Source organism: Thermobia domestica, chromosome 8 (assembly GCF_964235325.1).
Source record: "Thermobia domestica chromosome 8, izTheDome1.hap1.1, whole genome shotgun sequence".
NCBI lineage: Eukaryota > Metazoa > Arthropoda > Insecta > Zygentoma > Lepismatidae > Thermobia > Thermobia domestica.
In genome coordinates, this window is record NC_137461.1 from 212,296,639 (window position 1) to 212,317,856 (window position 21,218).

Sequence of the window (21,218 nt, forward strand, 5' to 3'; positions counted from 1 at the left end):
TGATTATACAACTCAATTGAGTAATTGTAGCTACTCGTATCTATTATCTGCTCTGAATTTTATCTGCTCTTATCACAAAAGTAAATGAAAATCTAGATTGCTTGTTACCAAGTACGGGAAGAAACAGTATTAAATGAATCACTACCATACCACCTGAGATGTATATATACAAATAATCATTATACAATTTTTATGAACGTTAACATATTTTAGAAAAATGTATCTTTTTTTGTTATTCTAACAACATGCTTAAGTGAAAATAGGAAAAATAAATAATATTTTATGTACATTGGTTTTAAATGCTGTGGTTTTATTCTACTATTTTAGTCTGTTTATTGAAGTTGTTAGTCTTCTTTTTCTTCTATCAACACATTTATATTTGTCTGATACTATGCTTATCAGTTTGACATGACTCAATGTGACCTTGAATATATTGTATTTAGTATAATCACTTAATATCATTACCTTCCTCAATATTTTAGATACGTTTTGAAGATATATTGTTTCACTCAAGTCATAAAAGGTGAAGTTTTTGTCATATCATAGTTCTTTAACTGAAATGGATTCCTATTCAAACATGTTGACACTAGTCCTTGTTGCATTTACGGCTTTTACAACTGTGGTCTCACAAGAGTCTCCAGTACTGGAACTACCAGAATTTGGAGTAATTCGTGGGACAACATCTCAAACAACCAGAGGAAATAGATTAGTGTATGAATTTCGGACAATTCCCTATGCTAAATCTCCAAGTGGAGAAAGAAGATTCCAGGTAAAGAACATTGAGTTAGAAAATTCTTTTTCGCCTCATTCTTTCTTTTATGCTTCCTGTTCAATGGAAATTTAGTTTACTATGCAACCTAACATACAATTGAAACATGTGTAAGAGCGTTTCTGCCATTTGATACTGAACACATTGTTTGCCCGGTTGTTCTGTGAAAACTTTTGTATCGTTTGTCTTATTTAATGAAGGATAACTCGTTTCAAACTTTTACCGTACTTCTATTACTTAGGACGGGTAAAGGTATAACATAAAATGGTAAAAAGAAACAGATAACATAAATTTAACCTCAGTTCTGACACTTCAACCACACATTATGTGAAAATAAAATATCTTGCTATCATAGATACATCCCAAATTTATTCATATTATCTTAAATGAGTATATATATATATATATATATATATATATATATATATATATATATATATATATATATATATATATATATATATAAATAGATAGATTATAGAGCTTTACTATCACTCTTACCGCTTAGGATTCTGATCGCATAAGTTTGATTGGATTGATTGATTGATTTTCAGTTTTACGTCCCGTTCAGCAGCGAGGCTATATGAGACGTCGACCTACTAATTAACGTGGAATCCGAACTACATAGCTCCCGCCGGGAATCGAACCCGGGTCTCCCACGCCAAAGGCGCGTACGCTAACCGCTTAGCCACGGAGGAGCTCCAAGTTTGATTGGATTAATGTATTCCATGTTCATAAACAAATACTCAAAATAGATTTTGAAAAAGTTTTACATGTAGTATGGCTCCAGTTTTAGATTTAAAATTACATTTAGTGTCCAAACTTACCTGAATTTATAAACAAAATGCATGTCGTATTGAATATGTTTCCACTGAAGAGAGCAGAAACCAGCTATTACCTTTAGAAATAGTTAGAATTTGTGTATATGTTTGTATCCTTTCCTTTATCATTTCTAAATATTATTGGACTTATAAGGTACATGGCATATTGTGTTTTTCAAGTAAACCTATTATTTAGTGGTTAAATCGATGAATAGTAACTGAGTAAGTCTGTTTCAAACTCAGAGCTTTGCTCATTGCCTAATTTAAGAAACAAACTTCAAATAAAGACGACACATTCTTTCCTACATTTTAACAGTTATTTTTAAGGTGCAGGCCCGTATCCACGGGGCGTCTCGGAGAGCCGGGCCCCCCTAAATTTTGGCTGGCTCCTCTAAAACTTTTACGGTAGGCTTGCAAATTAACTATAATATAGTGATGACCTATAATGTGATAGGATCGGGGCCCCCTAACTTCCGACGCCCATTCCTACATTTTGGCTGGCTACCGGCCTGATAAGGTGTAAACCAGCCTAATATGATGGGATCAAATAGTCCCTAATCCAGACAAATTTTGCAGAAAAGATGCTGACCTTTAATAAACGTAACTTTTAAATTTGAGTCAAAAGCATGTTAGTCCGCTATGATATAGAATGAGGTTAAGTTTGTGGGAGTCGGGTTGTGTGTTGGTGACCAGCAACCTGAGTTTAACTTAAAAATAGTGAATATTGACGTGAACACATCATATATGAAGCGGACTTTAAATTTAAAAGAAATGCAATAAACTATGTCAGGTTAACCTGATTCTAATTAGTGAAAAATATGAGAAGGTTAATGTTGCTAAATTGCGTTTTTGCTGTTCCTATTTGAACCAGATCGCCACTAATGAATACAGAATATTTTAAAATCATATTTATAGCTAGTGAAGGAAAAACTAAATTAAATAAAATCTTTGATTTTTACATCCCATGGCTATTTCAGGTGGGCTAAAGGAGATGCTGATGGTTAGAAATAAATAAAATGGTGGAATGAAGGAAGTAGGAGGAAAAGGGGGAACTCCGAAAAATCCACTTACACTGTGTTTTCCAATATAAAGTTCACTTGCCGCGAGCTGGGATCATACCAGGGAACCATGCAACAGAGGTGAACGCTCTACCACTGAACCGCCGCTGCCCTACCCAGTGAAATTTGTTGTTGCTAGTAGATAGTCAATGAAGTTCACAACGAATGTCTTAATTGCCATGTATTGATTATACGATTGATCCTGTTGCAGAGCAGTCAACAGTAGATTACGTTCTACACGCATGAAACTATTAGAAAGGAACGAATGTACACGAAACGCCAAGTATCGCTTGTGCACACTAAAAGGTTAAAAAAAAAAAAAAAAAACGGAAATTGCTTGAGGTACTGTACGCAAAATTCAACACAACGATCCGTACCATTCTTACGTAAATCTTTAAGCAGTAGTGGTTTAAAACGGGATTGAGTAATCGAACCAATGTTGTTTGACTGACACCATATTCGAGGAACAATTGTACTTACTAAGTTTTGATACCTTATCAAATGATTTTTACAGTTTCGTGAATATATCTCGTCCTGCAACGTTTTCGGACGTTCCTAGAGCTGTTTATCTTTGATCCATCTTTCCTTGCATTTTTTTTGTGAACGTTGTTGGTTCTATGTATGTGTACGGCACAGGCAGTTTTGTCAGTTATTAACTTGCGAGTGGCTTGTTTCTTTTACGCGTAGAGGCAAGAGGCAGAAAGCATCGCTTTATAACGATAGCAATTTAATCCTTTTACTACCAATTGTTTTTCAAGGAGTGAGAATATATGGTTACTTTAAGTTGTTTTCAAACACACACACACACACACACACACACACACACATATATATATATATATATATATATATATATATATATATATATATATATATATATATATATATATAACATTTTCCACCGTTTCGTTTTTCGACGTGGGAAGGGTGGAATATATGCATCCCACTTATATATTTACGTGGGACTTAAATATGTCTCAGTGGTAGTGACATGAATGACCATCCTGTATTTTCAATTATGATACGTATATTTGGCAGAAAAACACTTGAGTCGTATTTCCCCATCAGGATTCTGCTGCCTATAGTCGGACAATTTGTCTATGCTGACCAGATGCCGCGGTCGGATTGCCGGCGCCGGCATCTTTCAGCGCGATATTCGACCGCGACGAATAGTTGCCTTGGAGAACGGTCGGCAAACAGCCGGAAATGAGCATTAAATGCGCCGGCACCGCCGTCGGAAAGTTGTCTTGCCGAGCAGTCGGTAAACAACCGTAAAGGCGCAGTAAATGCGCCGGCGCCGCCGTCGAAAAGAGGCCGGCATAAGGAGTCGGCAGAGGGTCGGAAAGATGCCTTTCCGATTGTTTTGCCGGCTCTGACAGTCGGCAACAGTCGGCAAAGAGTCGGCAAAGGGAATTTTACTTGACGATTTTCGACCGCTTGCCGCCTCGGCAAAAGGTTGGCAACTTTGAACAAGTAGATCGTCGTGCCGCCGCGGACGAGTGCCGGCTGCCTCCGGCGGCCCGCCAACGTCGACGGGGGCAATCCCTCTTTCCGACCGCGACTTTCTGATGGGGTTATTTCTATGATTACAAATATTTTAAATTTCAGCTCCCTTTTCCAAATGACAGTACATGCAACCACTGCTTTATCACTAGCACCTTCTTCTTCACTTTCATCTGTTTCATTATCACCACGTTCACATCCACTACTGTCTATTTGATCATGTTCATAAGAATTCTGTAAACCATGAGCAGGCTTCTCTTTACAGTGGAACATAGCATTAACATGCGGTAAATTACCACAGGCCCTCTGAGAATGTATCGTGGAACACATATGTCCCAATGGTAGTGAAAGGGTTAAATACCTAAAATTAATTCTTATACATTGTAAACGAAACAATAATAAACTCATATTTGTACCATTCATAAATTTGTTTACTTCAGTTAAGTAGACTGAACCCTCATAATTGAATTTCCTTTGAAATGTTATATCTGTTTCATATTTATATGACAATTTTATCTTCACTTTTTAACATTCATTTTATATTCTGAAGGGCGGGAACGAATATGGCAATCGGCTCACACAAATACATTTAATTGTTTGTTAGTAACACACGTTCTACCATCGCACGTTTGGTAAATTCAACTATTTTCACTTATATAGGGTGCTAATAGACTTTTCTCTTATCCTGCAAACACAAAATCTAAATTCGGTTAATGTAACGCATCAATTGAAAAATCAGTATATGGATTATCAGAGCACTTTATTATGCGGTATCACCACACCTATAAATCAATTACCAGTGAAATGAGTAAAATCTGCAGAGATATTACACGAGCATTGGGTATTGATGTCAAGTTACTGGTACTGAATAAGAATACTACTGCAACAGCCACTAAAAGTAAATAACTGTTATTGAGAATTAATATCTATTATTGGAACTACTATACAGTATGTTGCAAGCCCAACTGTAATGCAATGTTAAAATATAGTCTGATATCTACATACCTCTTTACTGTTATGTGATATAAAGAAGAAAACATTCTTCAGTATCCGAATATGAATACATGTCATAGTAATATTTATGAATGGCATTCTCAGAAATGCGTCATTTATGAAAAGAGCCATAATTTTTTATCACTCAATACGAATCTAATTGATATACATTATTGGTAAAGCCAGGAGTTTGCCGTGATTCCAGGTTATTTCTGCATGCTTAACCCTAGAACGGATATGTGGGGAATCACAAATCCCAGAGAGATAATTAAAGTGCCTTCTGGTATATTAAAGCTGCATCAAATGTTCATTTTTCGTGACTTTTAATATCTAAATGTGCTTTTGCATCTTACACAAGTTTAGCCTTATACAAACGACAATTTCTGAGATTTCTACTATTTTGTATGAGTAATCTAAGTTTCCATACCTGAGGTCTTTGAGACCCCGACAAGAAATATGAACATTGTTAGATGAATGCATTTTATTGTTATATAAATCTAGACTTAGGGTTTTACAGGTGTTCCATAAATTTAATTGTTAAATTAATTTCATTTTATGTCACAATGTTAATCTATTAAACGAAACCTCATCTATATGTTTGACTATAAAGAGAACTTATTGTACCGGTCTTTGTAGCCCTTTCGCTGTAAGTTTCGCGGATTATAAACGTATATATGAACGTTCCTCATAATAATAAACCTATTTTATTCATAATTTTAATATCATAGAGAAAGTACTCTCCTTCGTGGCAAATTAGTTTTACATTATTTTATGTGATTGTAATTTGTTCTTAGTTTCAAGATACGCCGACTAGTCAGTGAAAATGAGTTCGAGAAAAAGAAGGATCAGTGAGCCCAGAAGATAGTAACTTTAACAAGTTGTGTCTGAGTGGCTTGCAGGAGAAGTTTTATCTTCCGAGGAAAGTTCTGAAGATAGTCATGAGGAGAGTGATACAGAAGGATACTTCGGAAACGCACAGGATACGTGATATGCAACAAATAGTTAAAGTCAACTCGAATTTTCTAGTGGCAACGAAACTTGTTTTAGGATTTAGAAAGCTATGCATCAAATATTTTAACCGGTAGAGATGGTACAGTATGTTTTTCTACTCCCAATCCTATTATTCAGACTTGTCATCACACTGAGCACCACACTGCATCAAAACAAGTACTCGGAATGACGCATGGAGTATTTTATAACACAAGACATGTTTGAAAAATATTACATTGTACAAATCTTCAAGGAGAGAGCATAGCTTCAGAAAAGAGGAAAACATGGTAAAATGTAACTCCTACGAAGCTAAATGTAAATAGTTGGATGAATTGTATACTTACAATAAAACACCGAATTTTTTAGTTGCAAAAATGAGTGTGGATATGTCAAAATATTACTAGTATTACTAGCACATAATGACTTTATGTTGTAGTAATCGAAATATGCAATTGTAATTACTTCCGGCTAAAATACCCGGATGGGGTCTATTAGACCCCACCTATGTGAAAGTGTAAAGTTTTTATGAGTATGAGTTCTAAGGTTAAGGATAGTGATGGACAGTGGGAATATTCCCGGTGGGAAGAAATTTAAAGTGGGAATATTCCCGGGTTTTTCCCTGGCCTATAAATTCCCGGGAAGGAATTTATTTCCATTTCTTTATCTTCAAAATTATAAGAACTATATGAGTAGTTACTTTATTTTAATATATCATGACTTACTTCTACGTTTTAAAGAATTTGGAGGTTAAAAAATTTAAGATTCTTTGGCAGTACTTTATATAACTAATAATATGATTTTTTAAGTTCCATTTCCATTTGCACTAAAAAGAAGAGTAATTGTTTAGTATTGAGTGGGGGGCAAAACTAGCAAAAGGTAGGATGATTAACGGAAGAAATGAGTATTCAAGTACTCAAGAAAGTATGGAATACATTTGTAGGGCAGTAGGGGATTTGTGCAAACCGTAAAGGTAAGTCGAAGTGATTTATGTGAGAAACGAAAGTGAATTGTTGGTGACGAAGATAGAAAACAACGTGCGATGCAGGGCTTTAACCCGTTTTCCCTCGCTGACGCTCGGTCGGCAATGCTGTCTAAATTTAATGTTGGTAACGTAACTTAACCAATGAAACCATAAAACAACCGCATCGGATAAAATATCGCAAAAAAGTAGGTGCAAAATCTGACCCGCCAAAGCCAAACAATCGCCAAAAGTAGCAAAGTACTAATTTACAAATGATGAAAAAAAAAAAAAAAAATTGTAAAATAAATTTGAATTATGTAGAAATAGAAATGAAGTACTATTAATAAACCCTTAACCACCGTTAGTAATAGACATCTGTCTGTCCCCTCTGTCTCGAATTTCTGAAGAGGTACTCGAACTTCTTTTACTTGTGAATTAACGCATGGAATTTCGAGAAATGGGCAGGAAGAAAAGTGGTGTATGGCAATGTTACATGCAAAATTATAAAGACAGGAAAGTATCTGGCAAATATTGTGAACATACATATTTATGCGCAAATGTTGACAAAATGGTGGGACATGTGTGTTCTGGCAGTTACCCATCTTAATTTGTTTATAACATTTAAAAATTTAATATGTTTATAATATTAGTATATGAAGTATACAAAATCAACTAAAAGGTAAATTTAAACTGTTTAGCGGTTTAAAAGTGTGGATTTACCATATTTGAAACGTATTTACTTTCATAGAACATATTGTAAATAAATATCCATTTTGCGTATTCTCTAAATATAATAAAATATTAATAAAAAACATAACATCGTTCAGAATATACATTCTAAAGACTCCCCTGGGGACAACGGTAATAATATACTGTGATATGAAAACGAATTTAACTTTAAAATCATAATATAGTAATAGAATGCAATTTTCTTTGTGATTGTACATAAATATCCGGAAAATTCTCATTTTTGGGAATCTTCCCGGGAATCTTCCCAGGAAATATTCCCGAAAAATATCTTCCCGGGAATTTACCCATCACTAGTTAAGGAGCTGTGAATTTTATATTTCAGTGGTAGGTTACCTGCTCAAGAAGCACTCTAACCTTCTAATTATCATAGTTTGAAACAGAATAGAAGAATAATTTAAACTTTTGACAGTTCTACACACTACTAGCAATGGTTAAAAACTCATAATGTAAATACAGCTGATTTAGACAGCTTTATGCAATTCCTATCTACTGGTAAAATTTACGTTTTATTTTCATGTTTTCACAAGAGTAAAATCTGATTAAAATAGTTTTCAAAAATGTTAAAAATAGTAAAAGGCCATGTTCTATTTTGTTGTTTTCATTTTTATTTTCACTGAGTTCTGTGACTTCTGTTCACAAAATTCCGTAGAATATTACACATATTTATGTAGTGTGTAATATTCTACCACATTAAATGGATCTAACATTGGATTAATGTTGATAGAACATTCTATCTCTCTCTCTCTTTCTGTATATATATAGATGGTGATCAGAAAAATGGAAACACCTGTAGTTGGCAACACGTCTGGTGTATGGGTTGGCAGTGGTGTCGTGGCGCCCGCAGCGCCGGACCGCTGGTGGTGGTGTGTTAGGTCGGTCTCCATACTACGTCAGGCGCAGTGGAACAGCAGTGTCCAGTGGCTCAGCAGACGGAGGTAGTATAAAATGGGAGACCTCTCAGATTTTCAAAGAGGGCAAATTGTTGTTGCGCGGTTATGTGGAGTGAGTGTGACGGCAGTGGCTACTGTGTTAGGTGTGTCGCGTGGGACAGTGTCGAAGGTGATGACGGCCTACACAACACACGGGAAAACCACATCGGGGAAGCGGAACAGTGGGGGGAAGAAAATCATGAGTGACAGGTCACGCCGGGTATTAAAGCGCATTGTCACGCAGAACCGTCGTGCCACTGCGGAGCAAGTGACGGAGGAACTCAATCAGCACCTCCCCCACCCTGTTTCGACAGTCACAGTCCGCCGCGAATTACATGACATGAACTTACGGGGTCGTGTTGCACGGGCCAAACCGCTCATTAGGGACCATAACGCTTTCGCACGCCGCAAATCGTGCCGCGACCTTGCAACTTGGACCGTTGAGGACTGGAAACGTGTGATAATGTCGGATGAGTCATCCTTCACCCTATTCCCAACCACGGGCCGTGTTCATGTGTGGAGAACGCCCAAAGAAGCTTATGATCTGCAGTGTCTCCGCCCAACTGTGAAACAGGGCGGCGGCTCGGTGATGCTGTGGGCCGCCATATCATGGTTTTCATTGGGTCCTATGGTCACACCTAGCGGACGAATCACTGCCAACGATTATGTCGCAATTTTAGGAGACTACTTGCATCCTATGATCCGCATGTTGTTCCCGGACAATGACGCCATCTTTCAGGATGATAATGCACCCATTCACACAGCTGGTGTTGTTGCAGCGTGGTTTGAGGAACATCGGGATGAAGTTCAACACCTCCCCTGGCCCGCCCAATCCCCAGATCTCAACATAATTGAACATCTGTGGTCCGTCTTGGAAACACGACTCCGGCGACGATTTCCACCTCCATCCTCTCTCACAGAACTGGCCGATGCCCTGTACGAGGAATGGTGTAAAATTCCACTTGCTATCATTCACGACCTCTATGCCTCCATCCCGCGTCGCATCAAGGCTGTTCTGAAGGCGAAAGGTGGCCCGACACCACATTAATCTGGTAAGTTGCTATTTCGTTCAGGTGTTTCCATTTTTCTGATCACCATCTGCATATATATAGGGTGTTTCAAAACAATACCAACAACGTTTAGAAAGTGATTACTGACATCAAAATAAGACAAAAAGTGTATACTAACATGGGTGCACAAATGCTTCCTTTCTGAGTTATAGGCTACCGAAAATACGCAAAATTGAATTTTAAAGGTTGGTAGCTCCAAAATTACGCTACCTACGGTAGTCGGGTCAAGACTTCATTTAGGAACTAATAGGTGCACTATCCAAAAAAAAAAAAAATATTTCAGAATCTTATGATACTCACGCAACATTTTTTATAGAGAAAGTTTCGTTACGGACATATAATTTGAATTACTCACTAACTACCTCTATAAAAGTTGTAATGGAAGTATAGCACGATTCTGAAACTTAGATATTTGGATAGGACACATACCAGTTCCTAAGTGAAGTCTTGACCCGAGGCTACAGTAAGTGAGCTATGGATCTTTAAAGTGCATTTTTTCTTGATTTCGTCAGCCTATAACTCCGAAAGGAAGCATTTGTGCACCCAGGGTGGTTAATACTTTTTAGCTTATCTGGGTGTCAGGAATCACCTCTCAATCGTTGTCGGTGATGTCTTCAAACACCCTACACACACACAAACATATAGATAGATAGATAGATAGATAGCTCGGACGGGATGTATAAAACTCGCATCGCTCAGTGGAAAGGATGCTAAAGGTAAACAGAAGGCGAAAATACAATAAGAACTTTTAGAGTCTTGTTTCGACAGTAAAGCCCGGTAATGGCAATGAGAACAGGGCACAGCATTTGGCAAGATATTTGTCTAAGAGAAAACTTACATCACTGTTTAGTGTGAAGTGGGAACAACGTGGTGACTAGCAACTAAGTATGAGAAAATGTGTAGAAATCCAATGACTTTTACTACAAAATATACTTTGATTGTAGATTTTCTGACAAACACGCACATAAGTTACATACATATGCATGATGTTCGCGTTCGTTCCGCGCAAAGCGGCTTCAAACTTATCTCTAATGTGCGTGAGTATGGTTCGAGGCCCGATGCCCACACTATTATGTAAAATGGTATATTGTTTTTAATTTCTGAATTCTTCATTATCTTAAACGAATTTCAATTTAATATCTAAGCGTACTGAATAATATATTTAATTTTAATATTTTCATTCGATAGCCACCTGAAAGTGTAGATCCATGGGATGGAGAATTTGATGCCAGTCAGCAACATCGACGATGCCCTCAGTCACCGATGAGTAAACTTTCCCAATCAACCATCACTTCTGAAGCTTTCCAAGAAGATTTAGAAGATTGCCTGTCAATAAGTGTATTCAGTCCACAGGTAAGATATCATAAAGTTTACATTCGTCATGCTTTTTATGCTCACAAAAAAGACACGTTTACTCTTTAACTGTTTAGAGAACCAACTCCTCAAACACATCACGAATAGTAGTTTGAAAACTGAAAATTAGTGTAATTAACATTAATCCTAGAAAGATCAAGAAGGGAGTGGTCCATTTTGTCAGCGAGTTCATTTTTATTTAGTTTATATGGATTAATATATGTATTCAGGATTCTTTATTTCTTTGTTATTGTTCCTTCTGTTGAAAGGTTCATTTTCTCTTTTTCTCAACTGGAATATCTTGCATTATTTTTTGTAAAACAAAAAATCATATTCTCTGGCCCGATTTGACCCTCCTTGGTCATACTTATAATCCATCTTTGTTTTCCCCCAAAATTCCTAATATTCGTTTTTTATATCTAAAACTTGTATTACTTTATAAAATTTTTACAATTCTCCTTTATATAAACACTTAGGCTTTCATAGAAATTGTCCTGTGTTAGTTGTAAAACTGGTTTTCTGCATAGTATTATAAGAAATTTTGTATAATATGTAAACAGTTTTACGCAATATATTTAGCCCGTTATTTATTTATTTACAAATAAAAAGCACACTTCCTTGAAAAGTTTCCTTTTTGAAATTTAGTTCAACATATAAACTCAAATTGAACAAATATACTCTGAAAGCTACTTAAAACCAGCGCTGGCAAATTTGACCCTCCATCCTTAGTCCTTCACGTGGCGAATGCGAGCACGGATTTTCTAGGGTTAACCTTTTATTTGTTATGGTTTACGAAAGCTTTATTTCTAAAACTGTTGTAATAATTCAATTAAAATCTAAAATGCGTAATGACAATTAGTAAACGGTTTTGGGTCAGCCGTGTTAAATTTTGGAAAAGATTTAACCATGTTTTATATAATATTAATGATGAGATTATTATTATTTTCTTCTGCGTGACAAAATTTATAAGTTACTCCTTACTTAGATTCTTAATTTTCTAAATTTTATAGGTTGTATTAATTTCTTGTCTAGGGTATAATAAAGAAGACTAACATACACAATCTAACAGTATAGTACATTAGTCCTATACTGGTATGAGACATTCCTGGTAATCAAGGCAATGTAAAGTTGACAGTAAAGATTAATTCAGTCTTACGTGGGCAATTGGATGGTAGTAACTATAACATTATGATCTTAGAACCTTTCTTTCACACTCCTGATTTAACATAAAATGACTAAAATTTATTATCAAAGATTTGTTTTGTATGAAGTAGAGGACAAGAAATTACGGGACTGATTCCCATTTCTGTTTGAATTATTTAATATTGGTTCTCAAATATAAGTGTCAGATGTTCTGGTACAGCCAATGATAGTATACAGCAACAAATAAGTACCTATTTCCTAGTTTTGTACTGGTTTCCAGAATACTACACAGAAAGTGTCTTACTCACACTTTCATGACTTGTGTTCATTCTGGTAGGGTTAAAAAAACAAGTCGTTACGTATGAAATGTGGACTGTAAATGTTTTAAACGTAGTTATACTATTTCTTCAACTTTACATGAAAATAGTTATTTACCAACTTAAACCTTGCTTTGCACCATAGTACCTTCCTTGTATCTCACGCTTCTAATCTTTTGTTTCTTTTCAGTAATGCTGTATTGAAATACAACCAATTCAGCAATACGTTATTAGCATTATCTAAATCTTCATATGCCCTGACTTTGAACCTTCAGCTAGTATATGTACACGTATTCTTTTGTCAAATTATATTGATTCATATTTTACAATAGTTCTGTTTACAATAGCCTAGACAGTTTCCATAGCAACAAACAGACAATTGTTGTTTGCGAGGTGTGTCCGGAGAGTAAGTACCTTTTAAAAATATACTAAAACAGGTTTGTGCAAGACAAATTTATTTTTACATGAAAGAATACGCCATAAACTACTTTTCGATACAGTTTTCACCTATGTTCAAACACTTGTCATAGTGAGTGAGTAACTTCTCTAAATCTTTCTCAAACAAAAACGCCGACAGTAAAGACAACCAAAACGCCACAGCGTTTGCGTCATCGTCTCTTTCAAAGCGCTTAGTTCGAGCTTCAGGTGCAGGAACAAGTGGTAGTCAGACGAGACTGTACGGCGGGTGATCTAACTGTTCCAACCGAAATGCCAGATTAACGTTTAGATGGCACCAGCAATATGGTGACCATCATTGTCATGGATAAACACAGCTCCTTTTTGGAACATTCCCTTCCATTTGTTTTAGATTGCACACCGAAGTTTTCTCGAAGTCTCACAGTATCGTCCCTCATTGACGATTTAACCCTGGATACGAAGTCAACAAGCAAAACTTTTTTTTTTGTCCTAAAACATTGTGAACATAAGTTTTTGTGCTGAGATCATCGTTTTCCACTTTTGCTTAGTGGGAGATTCTGTGTGCCGCCAGTCCATTAAATGTTATTTAGATTCGGGGGTGGCATGCTAAATTCACCCACCACGTCTTGGTTTAAAATGTTCCCTCCTTCCTCTCTGAGACGGATAAGGAATGTCAGAACACTGCCAAGACCTTTGGTTTTGAGAACGTATGTAAGCATTGTAGGAACCCAGCGCGAACACATTTTGAAATAACCTAAGCTGTTGGTAACAATGTCATGCAAAATAGTTCTAGAAACTTAAATAAACTCATATGAAAGTATTGTCATTGAAACGCCTATTCTCAGAAATTTTCTCATCGATTTTCCTCACCAACTCATCAGTCAGAAGAGAAGGCTGCCCCGCTTACTGGTTCGTTTTGGACATCTTTCAGTCCTTCAATCAACTCATGCACTTTAATAATTGCCATCACTCATTGTATTTTTTATCGTAAGTCGCTACAATTTGACGATGAATTTCGGCCGACATAACCTTTCTCGCTTGTAAAAACCGGATAACAGAACAAATTTCAGTCGGCAAGGTCAGCAATTGTTTCAAACATCGTAAACGATCACAGAACACAGTACATATGCCACAACTCAACCATACTGGTATCAGAGGAGAAGTAATGAACCAGTGAAATTTGCGCTTATGCGCAAACGCCGACACTAGCGCTGCGGTGAGGTTCAATTGAAACAGTGCATACTTGTCGGACTAGAAGGATGTTTCGTTGCGAAAGGTTTGGATAAGTTGATCACCCGCTCTGAGAAGTGTTTGAATATTGATTGAAAAAATGTTGAAAATTATTTTAATGTGTATACTCTCATGTAAAAAAAAATGACTTCAGCAAACATGATTTAGTAGTTTTTTTTTTAAATTGGTACTTACTTTCCGCACACGCCTCGTAATCATCTTCGGAAATACTAATCCTTTCTATTAGTATGTTTGCTGCCACTCCTACCAATGATTGTTAGTACTGTAGTTTACTACTTAGACTTGCTCTTGTGATCTGCTGCAATGAATGTATCTTTAAATATTGTGAATATTTTAACATAGATCCAGCTTTTCTATTCGCTCCTCAGATCGACCAGTAAATTACCTTAATTATTATGAGTGTTCTACTGCAAACTACTCTCTTTCTAGTAAATTTCTATAAATGTTTCAAAAGTTTGAAATGCCCATTTACAGTCGTGCATTGTATATATTTGCATATTTCTTATCATTGTACTCATAGTCAAATTGTCGAAAACTAGCTTTCAACTTTGGCGATAATGTCTTGAAATAACAAAAATTTGCTGAAAGGCAAGTAAGCCATCTAACTGCTATTCTTCTTGGCGAGTGTCTTAAGAAGACTACTGATGCACACGTCCCCAACTGTCGAAATATATTTCAGGCCACCACTAGTATAGTCATAAGATCCGAAAAGACTGTTCAGAGAATTACCATAGTCCATGAGGATATGCAAAAACATCCTGAAAGACAACATCCAATTGGTTCTGAGAAGAATATAAAACTTTGAAAATGAAAATAGTATATCTCGTATAAATTCAAAGCTAAAATAATATTTATAATAAAACTATTAGCACTGTGTAAAATACAAACAATGTTATATTTTTTTCTATATTAAATCTACAATGTACAATGTTGTACAACAACGTGTATTTTCTGAATTAACAACATAGGCAGAGAATCTAAAAACATACTTTAACTAAACGCATCGTAAATAACAAAATACAATATTTGGAAACGAACATAGCGATACTTAGAAAAGAGAATATCTGTTTCTGTAAAGACATAACTGGGCATTTTTTAAACAAATAATAATATATTGAGTTCGCATCAATACTACATGGTAATGATAAATTAAATAGTTAATTTTAACCGTTTTAAGATGAATGTTCCTAATTGCCCCTACGCCTTTGGCGTGGGAGACCCGGGTTTGATTCCCGGCGGGAGCTCATGTGGTTCAGATTCCACGTTAATCAGTAGATCCACGTCTCATGTAGCCCCGCTGCTGAAAGGGATGCTAAACTAAAATCAACTCAACTCAACCTAATTGCCCCTATAATCCATCATCCTTACTAAGATTTTAAACTATCTGAAGGTAATTGATATCATCTGCCAAACAAGTTTAAGGAACTGGTTAATCTTTCTTATTGGATTTTAAATCACGCTCTTAATGTTTTCAAGAATCTTTAAATTTGTTAATAAATAAATCTGTAATGATTTCTCTCTCTATTTTAGATCAATGGTAGCTCAAAGTTTCCTGTTATGTTTTTTATTCATGGAGGAGGTTTCACTTCAGGATCCTCTGCATATGAACCTGGTTATCTTCTTGACTACGATGTAGTTCTGGCTGTTCCGCAGTATCGCCTTGGCTTGCTAGGTACTAAAGTATTTTAGAAACATGTTTAAGTAATAATATTAAACAATACACACTTTAAGAGTGTAATCATCACAAGTAATAAATTGATCTATAAATATGAACCAATTGAAACAAAAATATAATATGTATTCGTAATAGATCTAATGAAAACAAGCAAAAAAGATTAGAAAAAGATAAATGAAATATTTGATTTTAACGTCCAACGATAATTACAGGTTAGAAAAAGAAACAAGTTGATATTGTTAACTAAGGACTAATGGCAATAATTTCATATAGTGTACTACATGGAATCTTTTGATAACCTCCTGTATACATCTCTGTTTAATAATTTAATAGAACATAGTAAATTTCTTCCACCTTCTTCGCGTTTAGAATTATTTCATGAACCTGTGCTCTTCCATAACAGTTAATGACGATATATATAATTATTCTTGTGAAAGAAATGCTAAGCTAATACCTCTAGGTGAATCTCAGTATGGCTTGCTTTAAGAATTTAGAAGAAAAGTTCGAAAGTTAAATAGTTCAAACATTACTTTCCAAGAGCAAAGGCAGTTTCATCTAGGATTAGACGTCTAATCTTTTCTATCACAAAATAGTAGATTTCGAAATAAGAAAGTTTCAGCTAAAAAAAATTTGTTCAGTACCTGTAATGATGTTTTGGAAATTTTGTGAAGTAACTATTTATTTATATCAAAATATATGAAATGAAGTCTTTGAGTTTGACTCCCCACGTCATGGTTCGTGGGGTAAATGAGACGGTGATGATGATGAGAATGAAATGGTGGAATGAAGAAAGTGAGAGAAAATGGGAGAACCCCGAGGAAAGCCCGAGCACGGTGTTTGTGCACCGAAAAGTCCACACGGCGCGATCTGGAATGGAACCAAGGACCCCAAGCACCGGAGGTAAACGCTCTACCACTGAGCCATTGCGCCCCCTATCAAAATATAGGACTCTAATAGCTGTAAAGAAAGTCAAATGTCAAGCTGTTATCATTAAATTTGCTACTTTAAAAACTTTATAATCAATGGGCATATAACGAATTATACTTGGATGCATACATCAAATTATAATACGTAGGACATTCATTAAGAACGCTTAGTCTAATTAATGTAGAATATCAATATTCTACCTGTGTATTTACAGGTATGCTTGTGTATCTAAATTACATTTCATCTTCAACTCCTACTCATATTGTCTATGTTGCAGGCAAAAAACGAAACGAAAATGGGAATATATATTTAAAACAGAAATGTTGACCAAGTTTCTGTAATGGAAAGCCCGCTTACCAAAAGAAAACTTTGAAATGATTAAAGATTCTTATGTGGAGAGGAAGCTCCATCACATATTTTAAAGCGTGACATCATCAGTGAAATACGGTCGGATTTCTTTAGAAACGACCCCGATTAAAGCACAATCCGCAATTTGACGAAGGTACCATTGGGCAAATGGAAATTACCGTCTTGAAGGAAAGCCGCATAATCATTCGTGAACCAGCTGAAGATATCAAGATAAGTATGAAATCATGAAAAATATAATCCATAAGTTTGATGGGTTCCCCAGATAATAACACCCTTCAAAGAAAACAGGATCGAGTCGCTTTCTCCCAAGAACTCTTGTACCTGAACTAAGAAACCATGAATACTTTATTGACAGACTAATAACTGAAGATTAAACATGAGCCCTTTGATATGAGGCAAAGATTAAGACCCAGTCACGCAATGGAAACATACCTAATAAACTCCAAAGAAGATCGTTATCCAACCCCCAGCGCACAAGACAATGCTGACGGTTTTTTGGGAACATCATGTAGTAGTAATGATAGATATCCTAGCAAATTATGCTTTACTATGCTTCACTCAAGACAACCTTCTAATTCACTACTCGTATGTTACTCAGACAGAAGTACGATCCTGCTGAGGTAAAACCATTCCCCAGTGATTTATCCAGAATTTTGAACTTAAGGGGGTGTTCAAAAAATCTGGGGGGTGCAAACTTGCATTAGGATCGTATACTATTGTCGACTTTAATTAATTTTTACAAACTTTAAAATTCGTTAATACAATGAACGATTGCATTGAATTTCCTTTCTTAGCCAGAGGAAATTAGCGTCCACCTTCTCATGCTTGGTGTGACGCCGAGATGAAATCCTTGAGAATGGATTGATCAATCGTTGTTGTGACGACCACAGCCGTGTAAAGACTGATTTCCAATCAATCTTGCTTTGCGTGTATTGCTTGAAAATTTATCTTGTCGAAAGTGTTATTTTACTCTATTGACAGTTAAAAATAAGAATTCAAAATCTTTTACAAACCAAAATAGCAAGACTTTTAATGATGTCTTCCCGTTCTGCCTAAAGGTCTTCCAGAACTTTTCAGAAAATATTTTAAAATGATCTTATCTTTAGGCAGAACGAGAATTACCGTTCTGCCTAATCTTTCGAGACTAGGAATTAAGTCCAGGGAGGGATTTCTTCAGGAAAATTTCTCTTTAGTAACTGTAACAGATTCTGTTAGAAGAGTAACTATTTCTTTAAGTTTTATCATACTTTAGATGTTATTCTACTTGTTGTTCTCTGAAAAATGACTAGATACAATTCTGTTATTAACAATGTCACTCGCATCTATTTAAGTAAAAGTGAATATGATTTTAGAAAAGAGCTACCTGAGGAGAAATGCAAAATTGATTAACTCAGTTGCAAGAAAGCCGTTTGACCTTGTAGCTGAAACGAAGACTAAACACACTTACTTCGGTCTAGTATCAAATCATTTCACAACAATATTTTGTTCAGTTTTCCAGTAGTCCACCTTAAACATACTAAGACTAGCAGTCAGGGGCGACTTTAGGATTTTAATTTTATGTAGGCTCGTTCCCTCCCATATGGATACATATGCACGTTTGATTGATTAATGAAAATAGGAAATTACTTTTACAGCAGTGGTTGATGCTGTTTATTAAATGAGTATTCACCATTAGTATAGAAAGTGGAAAATACATGTACTCTTTATTGTATCTTTAAATGTTTATATAATTTTCAAAATTTTTGGGTAGACCTTCCCGGCCTACCCGCTAAAACCGCCACAGCTCGCAGTACGTAAAAGGTGTCACAGTTCACATCCTCACAGGTCCCAAACCAGTCACAGAGGTTTGGGGTTGCATGAATATGTTAAAAGGGGTCAATTCATTAAAAATTCTCTAATAATACCTAAATTATGTGCTTTGTATTGGGATCTGCAGGGGCCAAACAGTTTAGTGGGTCCAGGCTCCCTAGCCCCCTCTGGTTGCGGTCCTAAATCCTCAAGACATATTTGGTCATATTAAGCGAACAATGCAAAAGGATGGTTAAGGCTGCCCTTATCCCGATTATCCGACCTTTTAATTTAATTGAAACTACAAAAAACATACAAGCATTTCAATATTGATATTTATATTTTGTATTGCTGCTGTATACATTAACAATATAAATATGAAAATAGAAGCATATATCGTCGCATGAGAAACAGAGGAACGTAACTTCTTAAATTCAGTTTTGTTTTTCTTTATGTTTGGGCATAACTTTGAAAGTCCCACCTAGTGTAAATGGAACGTAACGCCGTCTGTTCTCGTTGTAGATCATCTGTTGCAATGTAGCTCAATTACCATATTATTAAAAACACACTTTTCTAAGAAAATAATATTTTTGTCCTCTCGCCTATAAACCTACGAAAATGGAAAAAGTTCCTCTGGTTCTCATGCGACGATATGGTACTATTGCATAGTATAAAATTATGTATATAAAACGAATCACTTGATAAAGTGATGCCAAAAAAAAGGAGTTATGATGTTGAACACTAACATTCTTCCTTAAGAGTTGGCTTGCACGTTAGAGAGAACTACTGAAAAAGTTAATAATATCTTGATGTGAAATAATTTGACATTTTATAACGAATTAAGTTTATTTTATGTTCGTTTCAGTTACAATCTCCAACGGCTTTCATGCAGCTGAGTAAATCAATTTTCCATTTACTCGCAGGTATTTTTTTAAAGTCACATTCATCTTTACCAAAATAGATGTGAATAACAATGCTGATAAAGAACTGTGTCCTGATTATTTTACAGAGAAGAACGAAAAGAATAACATCTAAAATTTATGATGAATCTTGAAGAAATAGTTATTCTTCTTACAGCCTCTGTTAGAATTACCAAACAGATTATTACGAATGCAGGACAAAATTCAAGAGGACAAATCCCAAGAAAAAATCAGACAAAACGGACTAAATTCAAGCGACAGAATCATAGGCGCAGATCAATAAAAGAATATTTTTTTTGTTCAACTGTTATGCATCTAAAATGGTATCTGAACTTTACGAAAATAACGCTTTTTAACGTTGAAAACCCAATAAAAGACGTAAAACTGTTCTAGTAAGTATATATTTCGCATTTTGATCTTTGTTTGAAAATAATCTTGATCAATATTTAAGAATTAAAGTAAATATCTATATATTACTCATATAAAAGATTGCTATATACTACTACACAAGAACGACTCTTTTAAAATCAAATAGCATCACAGTTACCTTTATTTCAAATGTATTGAAGGTATAATAAATAGGAATACCCAGAACTTTTCAAATGGGTATATGTGAAAGTAATTGTTGCTAATCTGCCCTTTTATTATAACATTTTTACTTGTTATTGAGTTTTCAGCATTGTAAAAGAAAGAAAAGTTATTTCTGTTGAAAAATGCAGATAACATTTTAGAATATATGACAATTGAAGGGAAAAATTATCATATAAGGTAAGCACTGGTTCATACAATATATACTCCTATGATTTTGTCCCTTGGAGTTTGTCCTCTTCAGAATTTTCGTTGCATTTTGACCGCTTGATTTAGTTCCCGCTCTCGTTACTACAACCATTTTACACATGAGTTCTGATCAGCTTAGAAACACGCTAGAAAGCCAAGTTTTCGGTGCTACATTTCCCTAAAAATTTCTTCCTCGCATAAAATTCCCTGTCTCCAAAGATTAGGTAGAACGGGAATTCCCGTTTTGCCTAAAGACAGATCATTTAAAATATTTTCTAGAAAGTCCTGGAGGGATTTAGGTAGAACAAGAATGATTCTTTTTAATATTGCACCCCCCTTAGTTGGAGGTGTAAGAAATTTATTTCCGGGGATGTTCGAAAATTTTAGGGGTGCTGGGGGATGTTAGGGAATGTTGATAAATCACTGCCCTTCCTCAT

The 21,218-nt window shown here is 35.5% G+C and overlaps 1 protein-coding gene across 1 annotated transcript in view; it reads left to right on the plus strand.

Moving 5' to 3' along the window:
* The first annotated feature begins 452 nt into the window (after positions 1-452).
* LOC145691942 (fatty acyl-CoA hydrolase precursor, medium chain-like) overlaps positions 453-21,218 on the plus strand; it is a 70,755-nt gene continuing 49,989 nt past the window's right edge. The window contains exons 1-3 of the mRNA XM_081767244.1: positions 453-769; positions 11,033-11,197; positions 15,856-15,997. Of these exons, the coding sequence (XP_081623370.1) occupies positions 560-769; positions 11,033-11,197; positions 15,856-15,997 (517 nt within the window). The 5' untranslated portion in view covers positions 453-559. The remainder of the gene's footprint in view (positions 770-11,032; positions 11,198-15,855; positions 15,998-21,218) is intronic.